The sequence below is a fragment of the Erythranthe guttata genome, chromosome 14, assembly GCF_056151865.1.
Source record: "Erythranthe guttata isolate IM_541 chromosome 14, IM_541, whole genome shotgun sequence".
NCBI lineage: Eukaryota > Viridiplantae > Streptophyta > Magnoliopsida > Lamiales > Phrymaceae > Erythranthe > Erythranthe guttata.
Genome location: NC_142546.1, coordinates 1,544,000 through 1,566,158, shown reverse-complemented (window position 1 = coordinate 1,566,158; position 22,159 = coordinate 1,544,000). Strand labels below are relative to the sequence as shown.

Below are 22,159 nucleotides of genomic sequence, written 5' to 3'. Positions count from 1 at the left end.
TGTGCGAGTGTTACGCAGTTTGTTGTATTAAGGCCGTTGGATTTACTGGTTTCTTGGGGAATCAGAATCTTGTGGTTTGTGTTTTTCAAAGAAATAAATAATAATAATAATAATTAATAATAAATTAATTAACTTGAAAAAAAAATCTTAGGGTTTGTGATTTTGTTATGCTTAAAGAAGATAAATAAGATTTTGGCTGTTCTTAGTATATGATATTCTTCTTTTTGAAATCAGTATATTCAATGCTTTTATTCGTAATATGAGATTATTGAATCCGTTTAGATTTTATTTACCAACAATAAAAACGGATCGGATTGTAAAATTATCATTGAGATTTACTATAATCACAAACCCTTAATTATTTTCAAATAGCTATTAAAATTTATTTTTATCTTACAAATCACACTTTGTACCCTTGAAATATGGTCGTTTGACATTTTGCGCTCTCGAAAAAAATTAATAGCATTTTGCACTATCCAAACACAATAAATCATGCATATACGTCAAGTCAGAAGATACCGTAATATATTTTGTGGGTAAATTAAGAGATAAATGTGATATAAAAACCTACCCCTTTTCTAGTCGGATGTATACTTACTTATAATACATCAAGGCGGACCTCAAGGCTTCACGAAAATCGGGACAAACATATACTTGGCGCACTCGTTACCTCTATTGTCGGTCCCCACCCTTAGCCGAGTAATTTCGGGCCATCATCCTTGGCTAATCAAACATCTTCGCTCTCGTGTCTTTTGGTAGATAGCCACTCCACACGTTCTCCTCCCCCCTTTCTTTTCTTTTCGTCCGTCACCGGTCCTTCGGCCATTAACGATGATGTCAGTGCATTTAATACACAGACGGGTTGTGTCCGGTAAGGTCTCCCATACTTTATCCACTATCTATCGGAGTCATTAATAGTTGTGCTGAGTCACCGTATTGCTTTTCCGAGCGCCAGATATCCCTCGGCCCTCAGTAGTATATATCGCTCGCCCGACTATACTGCCGAGAGGGGTCTTTCACATGAGTTGCTGCTCTCTTGGACCGTGCCTCTAGGTGGGCCCTAGCGAACTGGACTCTATTCAAGTGAACTTTGTTTCTTGGGCTCTTTATTGGTTTGGATCAAACAGTACACTAGGGCCTCTTTTGCTTTGTATGAGAGGATTAATCAAAAATATTGATTATACAATTTTGGGATAGACAGTACTATATAATTTTTTGAACACCATGTTTGGTTCTAATGAAGATAGTGTGAGTGATAGTGAATTTGGTGTTTGCTTTTGGGTCAACCACGAGGATTGATTATTAAATCCCAAAAATACCCTTCAAACTTCATTACATATTTTTATGAGCCCCCTCCCCTCACCAGAAATTGCGTTCATCTTTCCCCAAAATTATGAAATAGGGTTTCGGCCATTATTTTCGCACGGTAAACACCCACTCCTCCAAGCTGATTTGAAGTCATGTCTACGAGTTCTAGAAACAGCAGATGTGAACGGGACTACAATCGCAGCAATTTTGGTGGATCTCACGAGGTGCCGACTGATCCAGAGTTCTGCAAATGTCAATTGAAATTACGGGTGCAGACGTCCTGGACGGCGAGCAACCCTGGTCGGCGTTTTATTGCCTGCCCACGACGAGGGGTAAATTTGTTGAATCCTCTGTATCTTCCTCAAAAAAATATTGTTAGTATAAATGAAAAAATGATTTTCGAATTGTTGATAAAAAGTGATGGGTCTGCTCTTCCAGATTGGTTTTTTTTTTTGTGTAATTACAAAAGTTATAGATTTTAAAATTTTTTGGCGTATTTGTCTATGTTAGTGTCTTAAACTTATGTAATTGTTAATGATATTTATTTAATTGCAGAAACAAAGTTGTGGATTATTCGTATGGTGTGATCCACCTATTTGTGAACGAGCAAAGCAGATAATACCGGGATTACTGAGAAAAATCGAAACCTTAGAAACAGAATTGGAAGTTGCAGTGAGAGAGCTTTCGGAAGCAACTAAAAGAGAGATTTCGGAAACGGCAAGACGAGAGTTTTCCGAAGGAAATCACATTACACCTAACCATGTTGGTAACGTATCAATCTTATTCTATATTAAAATTACATTCATGGTTGCAACAATATTGTTTGCCTGCTGTGTTTTGTTTGGTAATTGATTGTGTATGATGTGGTTTCTGTTTGCTTGGGATCGTTCATCAGATATTTTGACGTTGTGAAGCTTTACGTATGTTTGTGCTTTATGTTGAACATCATTGTTTCACTTAACAGTAAAAATGCATTTAAAATAGCTAATGTTAATTAAACTTAGAACATTTTACTACTAGATTAAGGGGTTGACTTAACATCTTACAAACCAAACCTTCGAAAATTTGCCTTTAACGGCCGCTAGTTTCTCTTAATGGAAACAGTCCATGGAATGAACTAGGTAGAACCACTAATAACTTAGGTAGATGAACGGATAAAATACAACAGTCTTCAATCTAGATACTAAGACTTGTTGTAGAAACATTACGATCCCATTACATTATAAACGAGTTGTTGCTGTTGATAGACCCTTCCTCCTCTGAGTCACCCACATCTTCCTCAACCAAACCACCCGCACCTTCCTCCTCTGAGTCACCCACATCTTCATAAACCGAGCCACCCACATCTGCCCCCACAGAGCCACCCACGTGTACCACCATCGAGCCTCCTATATCTTCTCCCACCGAGCCACCCACATCTGCCCCCACTGAGCCACCCACATATACCACCATCGAGCCTCCTATCTCTGCTCCCACCAAGCCACCAACTTCGTTCGCAGTAGCCTCAACTGCCTTATCCTTTTTTGCCTCTTGTGCACCAATGTTTACGTCGTCTTCTTTCTCTTCACCATCATCGATAATCAGTGGTTCGTCAACGTTATATCCTGTCATTCCACTAAAATCAACGGGGGCAACGTTCTGGAAGTGAAATACGACCATACATGTGTCGTAAAGAGGGAAACCATTGACACGAAACCAGCGTTCTTCCATAGTTTCCTGCCATTTTATTATAAATCATTTCAATATGTTTTTGTTAGTCATGAAAGTAGTAAATAATTATAGTTTAGAAACTTACAGCCTTGTCCTTGGTGAATAGTGGCATATCAACTTTTAGCTCCTTCGAGCACGGGTTAAATTTGACACCGTTGCTTGAAATGTACTTTAGAAATGCATAAAATCGCTTTCGAAGTGCATGAACACGTAGTTTGACCTCCTCCAGAGTTATATTCTTCGATATCCTTTCCTGTAAGACCTTTGTAACACTCACTAGCACTCCATTGAACACCTCAACAGATTCGAGGTTCTCCATCCTCTTAGTATGGACATAGATTGACCGCATTAGTACTTGATCGTAGCACAGTGGCCAATCCATACCATTGAAAATGTCATTGATGCACTGATTTCTGGTACGAGGCATTGTTTTTGCACTTTGAGAATATAGAATATGAAAGATGTACTGTGTGTTGGATTAATTGAATGAGAAACATGTATAAATAGCATGAAACTAGTAGTTGAGGTTCATTAAATGAGTTATTATGTAAGTTTATTCCCACACGTTTTATCACAATAATTATGACTCTTGGCATTTCAAAACTGATGAGACTTTACTCATGCATTAATTGAGTATTGATGTTAACGATGAGACATTTATCCAACTCTGGTAGGTCAATGTCTTTAACCAGCCTTTAATAACCTCACACAAGTACCAATTTATAAAATTGTGTGGTTCCAATGCAATGATAACTATACAGAAAATTTGTGTGTACATGTAAAAGAATGTTGTAAAGGGTAAATTCAATTAAAATCAAATCTTATGTACTGCTACAATTTCGAATTTTTTTTCTTCTTTTAATTCCATGGATATTCTTGAGTTGTCAATCAAACATGTCCATCGCATTTACTGCCATATGTGCTTAGTAGGTTGAGTACAAGCAAAAAATCAATGCATTTATGATGGTTGTAAATTATCAATTGCATCTATATAAGTATTGTTGGTGTTTATATTAAACATCCATTGGTTGCAATTGCATATACACTAAAAAAAATATGCCACTGACAATGAAACCCACTGTCCGACCAGAAGACTTTCAGTTTCAATTAGGTTGGAATGAAACAATTGATAACTATTTCATTGAAGTTTTGTTGTTTGAATCTCGGTTGGAAAATTTTAAAAGTGGTGCTAAAAATACTATGGCATTATTTTCTGCTCAAGGAGCAATCCACAAAAAATTTGGGCTTTTTTTCTCTTTGGCATACATAGCCAAAAGGTGTTGCGTTCTTGAGAAAAGGTTCAAAACATTCCAATGGATGTTATCAATTGACGGAGTTGTGTATGATGCAACGACTAACCGCATTTCAGCCTTGAAAGAGACAATGGAATCTATTTTGAAGGTACCCGTATTATGTATAAGTAAATTAATTTAATTTTTTTCGTTCGTAGATAAATGCATATCATCAGATATAAAGATTATATGTCATGTTTATGTGTTACGCAGCATAACAAATTCGCAGTTGCATACACAACGAAGGGGGAGCCCAAATACCAGGAGCTGAAACACCTTTTCCAAACAGCCCCAGTCACCACCGAACTAATTGTCGTATCATCGGATGACGAGGACGGCCCAACAACACTGCACACCGCGCCCCTGAACCCAACCCCGTCAACTTCTGTTGTAAACATTTCGTCTGGAAAATCAACTAGTGTAGAGTTTAACGTGGCAGAATACTTGGCAAACTTTTCTGATTCAGAGGGTTCTAGAGGCACGGAATTTAGCACAGCAAATTCGACCCGGAAAAATGAAAGTGAAGCCCGGTACCGTTCTCATTTGAACAAGAGGATCGTATACATGAAAAAACTCAATCCGGATGGGGAATTGTTGAGCTCGTCTGGATCTAACCAACCAGATCTTGGGTTTAAATCGTCGAACAAATGATGGGTTCACGTTAATTAAACTAGTTTTTGTTGTATTCATTTTCCCATTGTACTAGTTATTAGTTATGGGCGGTTGTATGTTATTTTAATTTAGACTTATCTTCTTTTCGGGTATTTTGTCTATGCCTATATTTTGGGTATTGAAAAAAGTTGCAGTACTCTTTTTTCATTCCACACAGTATATTATTTTTCATTTCACACAGTATATTCCACGCAGTATATTATTTTTCCTCACATTATAAAAATTTTATTTCTATTTTAAATTCAAAGTACGAGATATGTAAGAAGTAAAATTTACAAGAAAAGGGAATATCTAATAATTGTACCAGTAATACAAATTACAAAAGTCAAACTAAAATACTTAAAATGTATCGTACCAACATAAGCTACAACACCATCGTTTAACAATTACATTCCACCTAATATGCTTCACCTGTAATATAACAAAATACGGTGAAACATGGGCAACTTAGTGATCAACTTCACCTATAATACAACAAAACAGTGGTGATGCAACACCAAATTTAATAGCCATTTACTAGTTCTAATATACTACACCTATAAGTTAAGATTGTTTGTAATTGTTCATACGAATAAAACACAAAAAACATACGCTAGCTAGAACCGACCGTTAAGAATCATATTAACCATAATCGCCTTGTGATCTTCGTTGACACTAAAGAATATGTCCATGTTTTTCGTGCTTTCGCATATTACCTTTGTCACGTGCAATTTGTTTTCACCACTCAAGAATTCAAACGGATTAAGTGCATCAAAAACCTTTTTCCTTGACTCGGATACATCAAACTCGAATCCAATTTTATTCACTATACGGCCCAACTTGTCATCTGCTTTGTCAAAGAAAGTGGACATCATGTCAACCAAGCGAGCATCGATGTCATTGGTCCTTCCTCTTTTGTTTTTAGATTTAGGCTTACTCTTCGAACTAGATGCACTGTCTGCCCCGGCAATTGACATAAGGTCGTTGCTGAACTCATCATTCGGTGCATCAACAAACGAATAGTCGTCACCTCCAAATACAGTGTGGTCATTCCCCTTCGTAGGATGCACCAAGTTGTTGACAGCTTCAGTGAATGCCTCAGCATATTCTCCAGTAGCACGGTCCTTGCCAAAGATAATTACCCAATCTTTGTAGTATGGCCATGCTTTGAAACGCATGGTCCGTGCGTGGGTGTCTGACTACATTATGTAAACGTATTCAATTAAGCATATGCTAATGAAAATAAATAAGTTTTTTATACAATATTAGCTTACCTTAATGTAGTCTGCCCAAACTTGGTCATCGTGCACGTCAATAGTGCACGACGAATCATTCCAACCGAAGCCTGACCGTGAAAGCATAGTACTTAAGGAACCGTAGTATTTCTTCCACACATGTATTTTTGAATGTATGTGTGGTTCGGCTTTCAAATCTGTGCCCGGAAATGCCACCGACATAGCCCCCTCAAGTGCGGCAAGGTATCCCGTTTTGAAACCGTTATCGCACTTCCACCCGCGTGCAACAATGTCCTTCAATGCCTGAAGCAATCCCTGTTCTTCTTGCAATGTCCATGTCCTTCGTGTGTTAGTAGACCTCCCTTTCGAAGTTGCAACCTTAGACGATGAACCAGTTCGATCCATGAAGCTACAATTCAAAACAATCTGTTGCATTTATTTAGGATCCAAAACATTTTATAAGTACGAATACAAGTTTGAATCCAATAAAAAAAAAAAAAAAACCCGACAAATCAGCCAATAGATCAGTACAGCAATACATATCATTCAACCAAATTAAATTTGTTCAGCCAATAGAAAAGTACAACAAACAAAGTAGCACGAAAAGTACACAAATTAAACAAAATAATCAGGTACAACATTAACCAAACACAACAAATCAACAAACAACTAATGGCCGGTACGCCATTCATTATACATCTCTTGAGCCAGGTTGTCTCTCCAATTAGTCCATTGTTGTGATGGTTCAACAACATTGATGTATTCAGCATCATTGACATCAATGTTGTCATTTTCTTCATCATCATCAGATTCTTCTGGGTCTTCCGGAACAACGGCTTCTTCGGGATCATAATCATTCGTAGTCCTTATGAAGTTATGAAGAAGACTACATGCCATTACAATTCTATTTTGAGCTTTGATAGGATAATAGGCAGAACTTCTAAGAATTGCAAATCTGGACTTTAAAATACCAAATGCCCTTTCTATCACATTACGTGCCTTTGCATGTGTCATGTTAAAATATTCCATATAATTTTGAGGTGCATCGGTACCTTGACCATAATATTGAAGATGATATCTTTTTCCCCGATAAGGTGATAAGAAACCATCTCCATTGGTATAACCATTGTCGACAAGATAATAATGACCTGTACGTACAAATTAGATAAGTTTTAGGTATTCCAATTTTAAGGTATCATTAATGTGGATGTATTTCCAGCAATAACAAAGATTCATACCCGTCGGAATCTTTAAACCATTAGACCTAGTAATAGCATCACGAAGGACTCGACTGTCCGCAGCGGACCCCTCCCATCCAGTCAGCATATATACAAAATTCATGTTAACATCACAAACAGCAAGAACATTGACGGCTATGTCACCCTTTCGATTCCTATACCTTGGCTTATCAGCTCGAGACACCCTAACATTAATGTATGTTCCATCTAGTGCACCAAGGCAACCCTTTGAGGAAAAATTATACACTGACTTATTAATGTAGTTATTTTATCTTCAAATTCATTTTTCAAGAAAACACAATATGCAATATTAAATTTTACCTTGAAAAACTTCCACCTTTGGTTATCGGAATCGTCTGAAACTGGTTGGGGGGTAACCAATAATATAGAATGCAACTTAAGAAGTGCAGCTAAGACTCTATTAAAGTGTTTGCTAACAGTGAATCCAGATCGTTTGAAGGAAGAACGAATAACAACATTTTTTGTATGGTGAGCCAAAATACTCAAAAACATTGCAACTTGTTCGGGTATTTGAACATTTTTGGTTGCTAAAAGCCCACCCCTATGTTCAAGTAGATAACACAAGCGTTTGAAAGTGTCCATATTCATTCTAAGATTATCCCTACACGTGACATCGTCAATACCCACCAGATCATGCAATATTTCTTGGTGTTTAGGTATCTTTGCTATTAAGCTGTATGTTCTCCCATTGTTTGGTGTATTGGTTAAACGACGCCGCCCAACAGACATATAAATACGAAGAAACAATAGTAAGCGTAACTTGATGTCATCCAAAATTTGATCCAACACAACAATAACCTCCCCCTCGTCGGTGACGGTATCCATAGGTTGGAAATCGGAAACTGTATAAATCGAACTAATAATTAATTTAAAATCGTAATTTCTTCCTTAAAATGCAATCCAAAAATCAAATAAAATTACCTTAAAACCACAGTACTTAGTAAACAACAACTTATTTACCAGAATGAACTCACATAATACCATTCACATCTAACCACATAAATTGATAAATATTTAATCAGAAACACAAATAAAATTATCTTTTTAAAAAACCCCAATAAAATCGACGCCACATTTTTTTCTAGGATAATGTATAGGAAAAAACGGATAAAACCCAGATAATAAACTCAACTGCATAATGATTCAAAAATATAATGGAATGATTTAACAAAAACAAACAAACATTCAGACATTCATCACAAAGAGCAAATAACCAGACTTACCAACTTGTTTAGAAAACGAAACGCCAGAAAACGCAGAAATCCACTTGCAGAAAAACCGTCAATCGATCTATATCTACAAAATGTGACAAGTATTTATGAGTGAGAATAGGTTATCAAAATCAAAGAAAAAATCTGATACAGGAAGATGCAGATTTTACCCTCAATTTCAGCTGCTAGGGTTCTGGGTACTGATGAAATGGGAAAAAAAACCTTTATATATGTGGGTGGTGGTAAATATGAAGAAATTGGAGGGTTTTCTCGTCTTATCATCTATAAATTCGGGACTGTATTGTCTTAATTAAACGTGGGCCATGGAGATTTAAGCAGAGATTACAGAATCTCATCTCCCCCCTGGGACAGCAGTATCATAGTGTTGTGGGATTGGTGGGTGGGACCCACAATTAGTCCACAATGAGCAAATTACAAGCAAACATGGTATAATTAATATAATATAATATATCACCTCTGGATCAAGTATAGCAAATGAGGCCTAGAGATGCTAGTATAATTATGAAGTAACAGCAAACTTATAAATTTTGTGATTTTACCAAAAATGGTACTAATTTTATGAATATTGGCAGGAAATTATGAAAATTTCAAAGCGAAATTGAACTTCTACAATCGACAGTGACCTTTAAAAAATAAGAAATGAATTTACGAAAACGAAATACTTATAATAGCTAGCTTTCGAAAAACGTTTAAAAATTCTTCGAAAATTGAAATTTAGCTTCTGTAGATCGGGTAGTAGCGAACTTCTGAAAATTGACAATAAAATTCGAAATCAAAAAAGTCACAATCTTTATTACTAATGAAATAAAATTTGGCGGACTTTCTTTAGTTAATGTGTCACATAAAGAAATCCCATTTGTCAATTGTCGCTTTCTTACTTTTTTACCCCTCTCTATTCCTTAAAATTACTGTTTGAATCTCTGTAATTTCTCCCTCAGCCAACACTGCTTCCACTCACTCTTCACCTAGTACCAAATTACCAAAACGCCACCCACATTTTAACTAATGCCGCTCCTCTGTTTCAGAGCACCCCTCTTCTTCCATCACACAAGGGCATTTTCGTCAATGACTCCCATCACCTCCTCCTCCTCCGCCGCCGCCGCCGTGACCACCAAGGCCAGCCTGCGAGGCGTGGTGTTCGACATGGACGGAACTCTAACGGTCCCCGTCATCGATTTCCCGGCGATGTACAGAGCGGTGCTCGGCGAGGAAGCGTATGTGAAGATTAAGTCGGAAAATCCGTCGGGGATTGATATTCTGCATCACATTGAGACGTGGAGCCCCGATAAGCAGAAAAGAGCTTACGAAATTATCGCCGATTTTGAGAAACAGGGTTCCGATCGCCTCCAAATTATGCCAGGTTATAGGCTTAATTTTCCCCCCAATTTTCCTGTTTATTCGTAGGATTGATACCTATTTAGTTATTTACCAAGTACTTATCCAGATTCATGCTGGTATGTATGTGAAAATGTAGTATACAGCATACCTAATCATGGTGGTAAATACCTGGGCACACTGCTCTGATTAAACCAGTTAGAAGAATCTTCACAGTATAAGATGCAAATTCCTTTCGAATGTTTTTTATAACTATCATGAAGTGAAATCATTGATTGGTACATCATGTATTGATGTATTCCGATTTGCGTTTAGATCGCATGCCATTTACTTATTTAGACGAGAGTAAAAGGGGTTCTGTATTACTGGCATTTGTATGTATATATGTATATATGTATCGATGTATTCCGAGAGTTTCTGTAAAATGGTGTTTTAGTTTAGGAAATCGAGCATTTATATTGGAACCTCACAAAATTAATTGGGAGGATTCGATTTCCAAGGTCCGTTTAATTTAGTAAATCATGTCTTTCAAATTGATTTGACAACACTTATAAATATATGTAGATCCGAGCTAATCGGGTCTTTTGAGTTTCCTGGATAGGGAAATGAAATGTTTGGATCTGTCTTTGCTTTCTTGATTCTTATGCTACGTTTAGAACCCTCGAATAAAGGATTCAACTTACGCTTCAAAGTTATGCCTTTTCAGTATACTGTAAATTTGACGCAAGAGATTGACGAGAAATGAATTTGACGCTGGTTTTAACAGTTCAATTTTGTTGCAGGTGCTTCTGAACTTTGTGAATTTCTTGAGTCTAGGAATATTAGGTAAATCCGTCTCTACATAACTGAGTATAGTTTCACTATTGATTTTCGCATGCTTAATCTTATTACTATAGCTTTATCCGTATACATTATCAGGTTATCTTCCTTCCATAATCTGAAGTGTTCTTTGTCTTCTTTATCTTGTTTTGTCCTCTGAAAAAAATTAACTACTGAATTGGGAATATCCTTTTTTTCTGAACATACGATAATACGATCAGAAAACACCTTATCGCTTATCAGTATAAAGAAAACTCATTTATCCAATCTTTTTTTTTAATTGTGAATATTGGAAAATATGGTTTTTGACATTCTTTTGCAGTTTACTTTTATGGTATCCAACCTTCATCATACTTATGTTTTAGTATTATACTTTGCATCTCTATATCATGGAATTGTTGATTTTTTTATTTATTTATTTTGTTGGTGTTAATTATCATATTCAGAAGAGGACTAATCACTAGAAATGTCAAGGAAGCAGTCGATTTGTTCCATCTGAAGTTTGGGGTAAGCTTCAATAAGCAGATTTTCTTTATCCAGTTGTTCATCTATAATTTTGAGTTTTTGACAGATTTTTTACACTTGAAAATATTATTATTGACAAACAATTAATTAACTTAAAAAATGTTTTTTCGCTGCAGAAAGTATTTTCTCCTGCACTGAGCAGGGAGTTTCGACCTTATAAACCACACCCAGCTCCTCTGCTACACATATGTTCGAACTGGGATTTGCAGCCCAATGAAGTTATGATGATTGGTGATAGTCTTAAAGACGATGTAAGACCATTCATTTTTCGTCATAATCAATTAATCGGATATTTTTCTCTTGCTAATTCGAAGGTTTTGAAAATTGAATTTTTGTGTGTTAAAAAGGTGGCATGTGGGAAAAGAGCAGGAGCTTTTGCTTGTCTGCTAGACGAAACAGGAAGGTACGATGCACCTGAATACGAAGACGTCGAATTTAAACCAGATTACAAAGTGTCTTCTCTTCTAGAAGTCCGTTCGCTCCTAGAGAAAAATTTCGAGCTTACTTCTTGATCTATAAGCGCATTAATTTATTAGTACCTAGATATGTTTTCTTGGTTATTGGACTTTGTTTGGCGAAATTGACCGCCAATTGTTAGGAATCCTTTCTCATATTCAGGTATAGCTATTCTCTGTATTACAATTGACAATCATACGAGACATTGCTCGTGTCTCGCATATTTGCACGACTCTTGTATGTGTACATCATACACATGTATTTATAGGTTGGATCTCAATAAAATTTTCGCCAATTCATGTCGATAACTATCCTTTTGTGGATTTATTATTTATTTTCTGGGAATATTATATAATAAAATTTTAAAAATATTGTAGTACTATTTTTCTGTAAATAGTATATAATAAAATTTTAAATTTTGGAACTTTCTAATTTAAATATTTTCATTTTTGTATAAAAAATATATTTTATAAAACTCGGAACCGACTCTTAAAAATTTTAGCAGCTTCCGATAATCCAACTGTACATGGATCAGTTGAGATTTAATTACCGGCAAATTTTATGGATCCAAAACGGGTCGATTGTCGAAAAAAAACAACCGATGAACTTGCCTCCCACCCCGAACTGCAGCCAATATGTTGGTATGTGACAAAATTGATACTTGGCTTAATTGCCTCTTAAAAAGGCCATATATAGAAGATTACATTTATTAGGCTTTTTCGACTAAGAACAATCATAATCACCTCTCGATTATTGAAAAACCGTCTTTGGTTTCAATCTCGTAGTAGTACAATAATAAAAGCCACATCAGGCTGAGAGAAATTACGGGGAAAAAAAAAACGGAGGGAAAATTCAGTAGAAAGCTGTAGCTAAATTATGCTGGTAATTATTAATATTAGCATTGCCTGTGAAATTTCCATGGAGAAGATACTCTTCATCATCCAAATTCCAGAATCCATTATCCCATATAATCGTATCCTGATTATTCGATACCTGATCATTACTCACGCAGCTCGCGTAATCATTAATCATCGAGTACAGCAGTTCTTGATCGTGATCAAACGCACTCGGATACGCATTTTCTTGCCTCACCTGACCGAAACTCGTCACTGACCTGTTCTCACTTCCGTCGGTATTAAAAGACACGATTTTCGTCGCCGTGCCCGTTATTTGATGATCTCGTTGCTGTTGAAACTGCTGCCGCCTGAGTAGTTTGGCCCGAGTTTTTTCGGGGGTGTCGGGGGACGATTGCGTAACCTTTTTCTTGAAATGAGTCCTCCAGTAGTTCTTGATTTCATTGTCTGTTCTTCCAGGTAGGCTTCTTGCAATTGTTGACCATCTATTTTACATCAACAAAAAAATTATTCATATTTACAGAATGGGTCATAAACTTTCTATTTATTAAACTTGCACCCCCAGTAATTTACAAATTAATACCTGTTACCCCATTTAGCATGTAGTTCAAGAATAATCATTTCTTCATGAGGGGTTATTTGGCCCCTCTTGAGATCTGGCCTCAAGTAGTTCACCCATCTCAATCTGCAGCTTTTTCCATTCCTTTTCAATCCTGATATATATTAACAATTAATTAACCAAAATTATTATAATTAAATCGTTAATCGAATTTGTAACACGATTTCAATTTAAATAAATAAATATAAATAAATAATATATACCTGCAAGCCTAGCTACATTATTCCATCTGCCTTCACCATGCAAATTGACATACTGAATGAGTAATTTGTCTTCTTCAGCAGTCCAAGGACCCTTTCTCCATCCTTGTTCAATCACACCCCATCCCATATTTTGTGACATTTTATTAATTAAATTATTACTATATATTATATAGATATATGTATATATATGTTTGTTTTTTAATAGGTGTGTTGTGTGTGTGTGTGTGTGTGTGTGTGTGTGTAAATATTATGTTTGTACTCAAAATTCCCTGACATGAGGTGGTTGTGTTTGGTGCATATTTATATTGAAAATCCTAATTAGCCTAAGTATTTATGTCATTATCAAACTAATTATCATTGTCACCTCTTCACAATAAGCTAAAGATCAGCTCAATCGTAATGCTATAACATGTTTAAATTACTCAAATACCCTTTTCTTTTTTTTGTCAATAGATTTTCTAAGTATGTTTTGACGGATGCATATGAGCTATAAACGAATTACTCCCTCCGTTTCGTTTTCTTAAGTTGCGTTTTAGCAATTTTTTTGTTTATATTGCATGTGTATTGCGTTCTTCAATTTTAACGCAACCTTACCCTAATATTAATGACAGATTAATGAAATGAGAAGACGAATATAAAAAAAAAAGTAAAAAAAGGGTAATTTTGTCAATGAATTAATTCATCTACTTTGAATGTAACTGAAGAAAACATGGAGGTTGACCTAGCCGTTGGAGCAAGTGTGTCCGTGTGAATTGACTATAGTTCAAATTTTCTTGATAGCGGTCACTATATCGAGTTTATCACATGTTAGCTTATGTCGAGCTAAACGAGAATGTAAAATTATTCAGTGCACCGTTAACACAGTACACCTATATGCTTTGGCTGTGAATTCTTTAGTTTAAAAATATAAAATCAATTATAATATGCCATTTTAAAACTTGATTTAAGGGCAATTAAGGCAACACGTTTTTTGGCCAAAGGGATTTGATTTTCAAAGAAAGGTTAAAAAAAAATAATTACAAGAGGCCACGTGGAGACTAGGGCTTGTGAATCTAGACACTAGACTATATATTAATAAGAGTTAAAATTAAAGCACTAATTGTCTTAATTATTCCAATTAAAAACAAAAAACACTAAATGGGTGGTTAATTCTTTAATCTTGAAAACCACTGCATGGCCAATGGCTACTCACCAGGTGTTGGATTTGCTTGCTTCTTAAGGAGATATAGGCTAGCTAATCATCATTCTTTTTATTAATTAAATATTTGTTTGATGCTATTTTGGGCATTTTAGCCATTTTAATATTGGGCTAAGCGTACCCTTAATTACGTCATTAGGAGACAGGTGGTACTATTTTGATGGGTCTGGTTATGACAGTGTGCTTCATTAATTATTAAAATATTGTCCCAAAAATAATGTTGATGCATGTATAATTAGATTGTTGAATTAGCACCTTATAATTTAAAATGTTTTTGATGATTTAATATTGATTTTATATGTTAGTATTTCATTAAACTAGGATAAGAAGAGTTGAAATGGTGGGTGGGGGATGCTTAATATTTAATTAATTAATGACATAATTATCTTTTGATTTGGTTGGGAATTAAGGGAATGTTAAGACATGACAAAGATTTTCTAGAAGCATCACCACCTTTTTCTATTTTATAATTTGATATTATCTGTTATGTCTGATTTTAGCTGAATCATCGTAGTTGCAAGTCCTAATAGAACTTCGTTACGATTTGACAATAATTGTCCACGTAGGAAGATCCGGATATGAATGATTCACAATCGAATGTCATGGACGTTTGTATATGCTGAATATATTCTTTATTTTGCTTTACCTTGGGAGATTTGATGAGCATAAGATCCACTAAGATTGTATAATAATATAATTATTTGATTCACCGATCAAATTATATAAAATAAGATTACGCGATTATATTTATTTATGATGTACTTAATCGTAATCTATAATGGGAAAAGAAAAGGAGAAGAGTTTCATAATTTTTTTAATTGGTGTACATTAATCTTAAACGACACTTAGGGGCGGATCCAGGAAGAAAAGTTAGGGGACGCGAGTTAAATTTTTAGGTTCACAAAACACTGCAAAAAGAAGTTTATATTGTTAAATTTTAATTCAAATAGTACATATTATAATCTTGTCATATTTCAAGCATCAAAAAAAAAAATCCAAATCATTCTAATAATTTATTGCATTTAATTATTTAAGTAGTTCAAAAAAAATAATCCAAATTATTCTAATAATATTCAAAAAAAAAAAACCTACAAAATAGGTAAAAAAAGTTTTTTTTTTCTTGGGGGCTACAGCCCCCTGCCCCTTCAAAGATCCGCCACTGACGACACTTAAAAAATTACAGATGGAGGTATGAGATTGATGAAGATTTACAAATTCTTTTATATTTATATATACGATAATAGGGATGGGGGAATGTGGGATAACCCCATAGTTTTGAAAATATATAGGGATATGTCCTATGTATTTTTCTTCTCTAGTCAAAAACCCAAATTATAATCTTAATTTGATAGACCCCCTAGACAAATTAAAATACCCGTTTTGCCCTTTTAGTTACAATTTAAAACCTTAATCCCTAATCTTTTTCTCCCACTCCCTTCCCCTTTTTGTGCCGTCATTTCCCCTCACCCACTCTCTCTCTTCATATCTCTCTCTCTAACTCTGTCTCTTCTCTTCATTTCTCTCTCTTCATCTCTCTCTCTCTCTCTCTCTCTCTCTCTCTCTCTCTCTCTCTCTCTCTCTCTCTCTCTCTCTCTCTCTCTCTCTCTCTCTCTCTCTCTCTCTCTCTCTCTCTCTCTCTCTCTCTTCTTTCTCACTCTTTATCTCTCTCTCTGTGGCTGCCCACAACCCTCCGCTGTCGCGGCTAGCTCCCCCACCTCCTTGCGCCGCCGCCATCGCTGCTCCCCTCACCTCATTGCGTTGTCGCCGTCGCTGCTTCACCACCGCCTTGCGCCGCTGCTCCGCCGCCGCCTTGCGTCACTGCTCCATCACGGCCTTGTGTCGGCCGTCGTTTCTCATCCCACCGCCTTGAACTCGGTACTAAACCATTCACTTCATTTTTTTAAGTTTTTTTTTTTTTTAATTTATGAATGTCCATCCATTTTTAATTTATTTTTTAAGATCTGAATTCTTTTCACTATTTCACCTTATTTTATTGTTTTTTTATGAAAATCAACTAAATTCGAAAATTTTAAATTGTGATCCGACGATGTGTAGTCAGATCTAGAATTTCAGACATGGAATTGGTGGTGTTCGATTTGTATGTATTTACAACATTTATATATATAAAAAAAAACACAGATCTACTATGTTTTTGAAGATCTGTGAACAATTAATATTAAAATATTTTTCTTTGGATTAATTTGATTTTTTTATTATAAATCATATTATAATTTATTTTTTGTATTTATTTGAAGATGATTCAAAATGCCTAAAGTGTGAGAGTTTTGTTTGTCTGTAATGGAAATTTAACCAGTAGTGGTTACTTACGTGAGTGATTTGAGTCAGGTGAATATACAATTATATTTAGTCATATACAGTCATATATAGTCAGTCACATGTAGTCATGTATAGTCACGACTACATATAACTATACGACTATAGGACTTGTGGTATACTATAGTCATTTGTACTCGATTTCAGTTCAGTAAATTTATCAAAAAAAAATCATGTTTTTTTGTATTTTTAATTTCATGTAATTTGATTTTTTATTATAAATCGTATGTAATTTATTTTTTGTATTTATTTGAAGATGATTCGAAATGCCTAAAGTGTGAGAACTTTGTTTTTCTGTAATAGAAATTTAACCAGTAGTGATTACTTACATTGGTGATTTGAGTCAGGTGATAATACAATTATATTTAGTCATATACAGTCATATATAGTCAGTCATATGTAGTCATGTATAGTCATGACTACATATAACTATACATGACTATAAGACTTGTATATACTATAGTCATTTGTAGTCGATTTCAGTTCAGTAAATTTATCAACAAAAAAAAATTGTGTTTTTTTTGTATTTTTCATGTAATCTAACTCGCATTTTCCATTTTGCTATTTAACTCGTATTTTTTTGTCGCAGGTTTTGCTTTTATTATAATTTTATGACATGCAGAGAATAAGATTCGATGAAGTGCCTTTGTGAAGTTGGATTCATGCTACAGTAGTCTAGACTTTATGTCACTATATATAACTATAGATAATTGTAAATAATTATAGTCACTATAGTAACATACAATTATATGTATATGTTATAGGTTTTTAATGTACAGTAATACTTGTTCATGTTTGAAGAATATATGCATGTGATTGTATTTTTTTTCTTTTTGTTTGTTAGTTGATTTATAATATCAAGATAAATTGTGAATTTTTTTTGTTGGTGTATATGAATTTTGGGGTAAAAAGACAGTACATGACTACATATAACTATACTAGGACTATTGAACTTGTAGTAAACTGTAGTCATGTGTAGTATACTTTCAGTTCAGTAATTTTACCAAAATTTGAATTTATATAAAAAAAAATTTAAAAATTTAAAAAATCGGAAAAATTAAAAAAATCAAAAAATTAAAAAAATCAAAATATTAAAAAATCAAAATATTAAAAAAGTTATTTTATAAAAAATACAATAATAATAAAAAAAAGGTACAATATATATATAGTAATAAAAAAATAATTAAAAATAAAAATGATGATATATGCAGTACAAAATACGAAATGCAGGTCCAAAATGATAAATGCAGTAGGTCAAAATGCTGAATGCAGTTGGGCGAAAATTACAAATAAGGGCACAATAGTACTTTTGCTTCTGCAAGGGTATCTCAAAGGAAGATTTTTAGGGGTGGACATATCCTTATATATTTTCTATATGAGGGGTGTATATCTAATGGACCCAATAGGAATTTGAGAAATAGTGGGGACTATGCTGCCTCCGCTACTGTAACAATTTTAGAAAATTAAAAAGAACTATGTTTTTTCTAATTTAATAATAATCACTAAGTAATAAATAATAATTGCCTGCAAAATCAAAATAAGATTTAAAATGACTAAACAATATTCCAAAGATACTCGTAGAAGAAAATTTGACCAAGATTTCCAAATAGCCATGCATGCATAATCTTTGTTGACCAGACCATTAAAGTTTGTGATCTTGCACGTGTTGACTCTTTTTAAAGGCCGGTTTGAATTCCAGTCGTCGTTTCATCGGTTCAGTGCATTTAACGCGATTTTGAACCGCGACTTTCTTTTGACTACCAATCTGCTGTGTGTGTGTTTTTTTTTTTTTTTTTTTTTTTTTTTTTGCTTGTAACTATCAATAATGCAGGTAAAAAGAATAATAAAATAATGATAAATTAAGCGTTAAGATCAGAATAATTATTTTATTAGATTAACTTGTGATAATATCTTGACTCCATTGTGACACTGATATTTATTAATTAAATGTTTATTTGGGTAGTCATTTTCGATCTAAAGTCTACAGTTGCACGGAGTGTGTGATCAAAATTAACGGCGTTGAGTTTTTTCTGCCATCTTTTGAACTGCCACCACTCAAGCGTTAGTACGTACTTTCCGAAAATTTCCAATTTTTTTTTTCCGAAGTGAAAAATTATTTACGATTAGGTTAATAAAAACGGAATATCGAAAAATTGTAATTTGTTTTCCGAAAGTGAAAAAACTAATTACAACTCAGTTAAAAGAAATCGGAATATTGAAAATTGGATTGTCGAAAATTGGAAGAAAGAGACTGTTCCAAAATTGAAATTTTTGCGATAGTCGGAAAAAAACACAATTAATGAAAAACTACCAAAATAATAATTATACGCAATTTTTCTTCCTTTTTTTTTTTTCATTTGTAATGAAGGAATCCTCAACCAACTATTTAAATGCACTATGTAAACTTACACTCTCGTATAATAGATTGCATGGCATACGAGAGACGTGAACCACACTAGGCCAACAACCATCAGTGACCAACTCGATCTAGCAACTGTTGACAAGAAAATTCGAACTTAGACCAATTGACGGGATAAGATGATTCGAACTTAGGTCAATTGACGGAACAATGTCCTAATCCTGTCCTAATCTCACGAAAAGAAATTAGGTAAACACAGAAGCGCTAAAAAAAAGTAGCAACTTATAAAGTGCAACTCGTGTATAAGCGCTTTTAGAAGGAAAAGCACTATCAAATGTTGGTTATTTCCATAGCAAGTCTAATTATAACATTTGACTGTGCTTCAAGATTGATTTGGTAGGAAAACATAACCATCTTTTTTTTAAGGGGAAAAATATATAATAAGTAATTTTGAAGTAATTAATAAATATCTTATTAATTATTACTTTATTAGTCCCAACTCCAAATAATTGCTCAAAAAGATTGACTTGGGTTGGAAAGCAGAAAGAGAGTCAACAACCGAAAGAAGCTTATGAAAAGATTAGGGAGATATTTAACTTAATCACAATCTAAGATTTGATTAAGTTTCATTATGAAGATCAGATCATTAGGGTATTTTCTTCTCATCAATACAAGAAAAGTTGCATAAAAACAATTTTACTTCACAATAATGTACTGAGATACATTTGAATGTTACTATCCAAAAAATTAGTAGTTGCCTTTATCCTAGCGATTTTTTTGTAGGTGGCGAGTAAAAGAAGAAAAAACTACCACGTTATTACAATGGAGGAAGGATGATTCCCATTTCCCAAGTTCGAAAAAATCGAATCCGAGTTTCGTTAGTCTTAGATTTGAAGTAGTTAGAATACTAGAAGAATCTCAAAGCTTTATTTGTTACAATTTGTTGTTTTCTTGTTTAGTTAGTGTTGTTCCCGATATATAAAACGGGTAGTGAATTTAGTAAAATGGTCGAACAAATTAATTAGTGAAAATACGAAAAGATTAGTCGAGGCGAGAATACTATTTCCTTAAGACAATATTGCCCCGCTACGGTGCTTACGGTTATTTGGCAATGGTCTCCCAAGATACAACGGCTAACTCGGCATATGAGCACTCAAAATACCGAGTACGTACAACGAACGTTACTTTGTGTCTCAAACTCTCGAATCGAATACGGAAGAAAATATTCTATGAAGAATATTTTCGGGCTAAAGAAAGAAGAATTTCATAGAACAAAATTATAGAATTGAATTGATTTTTATGTTGTTATTAAATCAAACATGTGGAGTTTCTATTTATAAGTTTCCAATGGTTGTGATTAATGAACACAACCCTTAATTAGGAAATTAAACAAGTGAAGAGGTGTGACCACACCTCTTTATATTGTCACACCTATTTCATCAAATAGGTGCCTAAAAATATTTTTAAATTTTCATTCAAAAAATAATTTTATTCTAATAAATAAAATTCCCAACAGTTAGGATTTAAGATTATAAGTGTTGGCGCCAGATTTCTGTTAGTGAAGATTGAAGAAATCCGCCATACGTGGAAATTAAAGATTGGCAAATATTTGTTTTCCATGTTTATTTTGGAATTAATTAGAGTCCTATTTTTGTAATATTGTTATTATGACTTAGATTTATTTCCATGTATTATATTCTAATTAGATATCTTTTGTACTTATCTAGAATAGAAGTAGAAATCGACTAGGATTCTATTACCTAGTTAAATCGATTTTTTAGGGCCCAAGTTAGGTTTATGGTGGTACGGTGATTTCGTGCCTATATAAGGCCATCAACCTCATATGAGTCCCATGGAGCTTTAATAAGAAAAATCCCAGCATAAAGGCTTTGAAGGGTGCAGCCCGTGCTGCAGCCCCGTCGGCACATCAGGTGTGGGCCGTGTGGCAACATAACAGGTTTCTTCTACCAGGCCATAAAGAAGATCGGCGTTTCGGGCTTAAAAGATCTCGGGAGGTCGATCCACCGTTTGAAGGGAGTTCAACAAGTCCAAGAGTGCGGATGGAGGAATTGCTTTGATTATCAACAAGTTCGAGTCGTGTGCAAGAACGACATATTACATAAAGAGGGAGTCTTTAGTGTTTTTATTAAGTCCTATTAATGTACACTTAAATCTGAACTAATTTTTGCAAGTCCTCGTGAATGTAGAGTACATTTATATATGAACGACATTAAATTCTTGTGTTCTTTATTCTACTTTTAGTAAGTTTATTACTGTGTTGTAAGAATTTTGTAAGAATTATGTTCCAACACCTAATGTCGTAACACATAGTCGAAATGAGTAGATATTCATAGGCATTTAAAATCAACAATAAGGAAATATAAAAAGAAGGTCAAAGTTGAACCTCCAATGAGTCGGTCTAATCGTGTCACAGTCGTTTGTCCGTTTGGTGTAAAACCGAACCGATCGAGTTACTAAATTGAGATTGCATCGTGAAATTTTGCAAGTTGATATTCGTATGTCTTTGTCAAAATTACCACCAAATTTGGTTGTTCTAAAATGTCTAAATTGTCATTCCGCAAATTTAGTAGTTAAGACTCGAATAACGATTTTGCCCCCCAACGAGATGGAAGAACAGCCATAAAATGAGGGCGAAATGGTCATTTCCGCATTAACAAGGCTGATGGGCCTAGGTGGGCTTCGATTAACAATATTAAACCTGGGCCGAATACCATACTTAACTCGAGCTCAAATCAACAACAATATATCA

General features: G+C 34.4%; 3 protein-coding genes across 3 annotated transcripts; 1 reads left to right on the top strand and 2 right to left on the bottom strand.

Annotated features, from left to right (window-relative positions):
* Positions 1-2,523: 2,523 nt before the first annotated feature.
* On the bottom strand, positions 2,524-3,471 carry LOC148764888 (uncharacterized). Its single transcript, XM_088814247.1, has 2 exons — positions 3,104-3,471; positions 2,524-3,024 (listed from the first exon to the last, which is right to left on the bottom strand). Exons 1-2 carry the CDS (start codon positions 3,443-3,445, stop codon positions 2,524-2,526), a joined length of 843 nt encoding a protein of 280 aa, XP_088670373.1. The 5' UTR covers positions 3,446-3,471.
* A 6,052-nt stretch (positions 3,472-9,523) lies between these two features.
* Positions 9,524-12,117, top strand: LOC105963077 (Haloacid dehalogenase-like hydrolase (HAD) superfamily protein). Its single transcript, XM_012987444.2, has 5 exons — positions 9,524-10,047; positions 10,805-10,847; positions 11,288-11,348; positions 11,483-11,617; positions 11,714-12,117. Exons 1-5 carry the CDS (start codon positions 9,693-9,695, stop codon positions 11,876-11,878), a joined length of 759 nt encoding a protein of 252 aa, XP_012842898.2. The 5' UTR covers positions 9,524-9,692; the 3' UTR covers positions 11,879-12,117.
* Positions 12,118-12,546: 429 nt separating this feature from the next.
* On the bottom strand, positions 12,547-13,637 carry LOC105963354 (uncharacterized). The gene is made up of 3 exons (XM_012987748.2): positions 13,499-13,637; positions 13,260-13,389; positions 12,547-13,161 (listed from the first exon to the last, which is right to left on the bottom strand). The coding sequence occupies exons 1-3, from the start codon at positions 13,635-13,637 to the stop codon at positions 12,675-12,677; spliced, it is 756 nt and encodes a 251-aa protein (XP_012843202.2). The 3' UTR covers positions 12,547-12,674.
* Positions 13,638-22,159: the final 8,522 nt, after the last annotated feature.

What these genes read in the sequence shown, in the direction of transcription:
- LOC148764888 (XM_088814247.1), bottom strand. Translation starts at nt 3,445, where the DNA reads ATGCCTCGTACCAGAAATCAGTGCATCAATGACATTTTCAATGGTATG. An exon ending in TATTCACCAAGGACAAGGCT is followed by an intron (nt 3,025 to 3,103) that starts GTAAGTTTCTAA and finishes ATAAAATGGCAG; the next exon opens with GAAACTATGGAAGAACGCTG.
- LOC105963077 (XM_012987444.2), top strand. Translation starts at nt 9,693, where the DNA reads ATGCCGCTCCTCTGTTTCAGAGCACCCCTCTTCTTCCATCACACAAGG. An exon ending in TCGCCTCCAAATTATGCCAG is followed by an intron (nt 10,048 to 10,804) that starts GTTATAGGCTTA and finishes ATTTTGTTGCAG; the next exon opens with GTGCTTCTGAACTTTGTGAA. An exon ending in CTTGAGTCTAGGAATATTAG is followed by an intron (nt 10,848 to 11,287) that starts GTAAATCCGTCT and finishes TATCATATTCAG; the next exon opens with AAGAGGACTAATCACTAGAA.
- LOC105963354 (XM_012987748.2), bottom strand. Translation starts at nt 13,637, where the DNA reads ATGTCACAAAATATGGGATGGGGTGTGATTGAACAAGGATGGAGAAAG. An exon ending in TAATGTAGCTAGGCTTGCAG is followed by an intron (nt 13,390 to 13,498) that starts GTATATATTATT and finishes AATATATATCAG; the next exon opens with GATTGAAAAGGAATGGAAAA. An exon ending in CATGCTAAATGGGGTAACAG is followed by an intron (nt 13,162 to 13,259) that starts GTATTAATTTGT and finishes GATGTAAAATAG; the next exon opens with ATGGTCAACAATTGCAAGAA.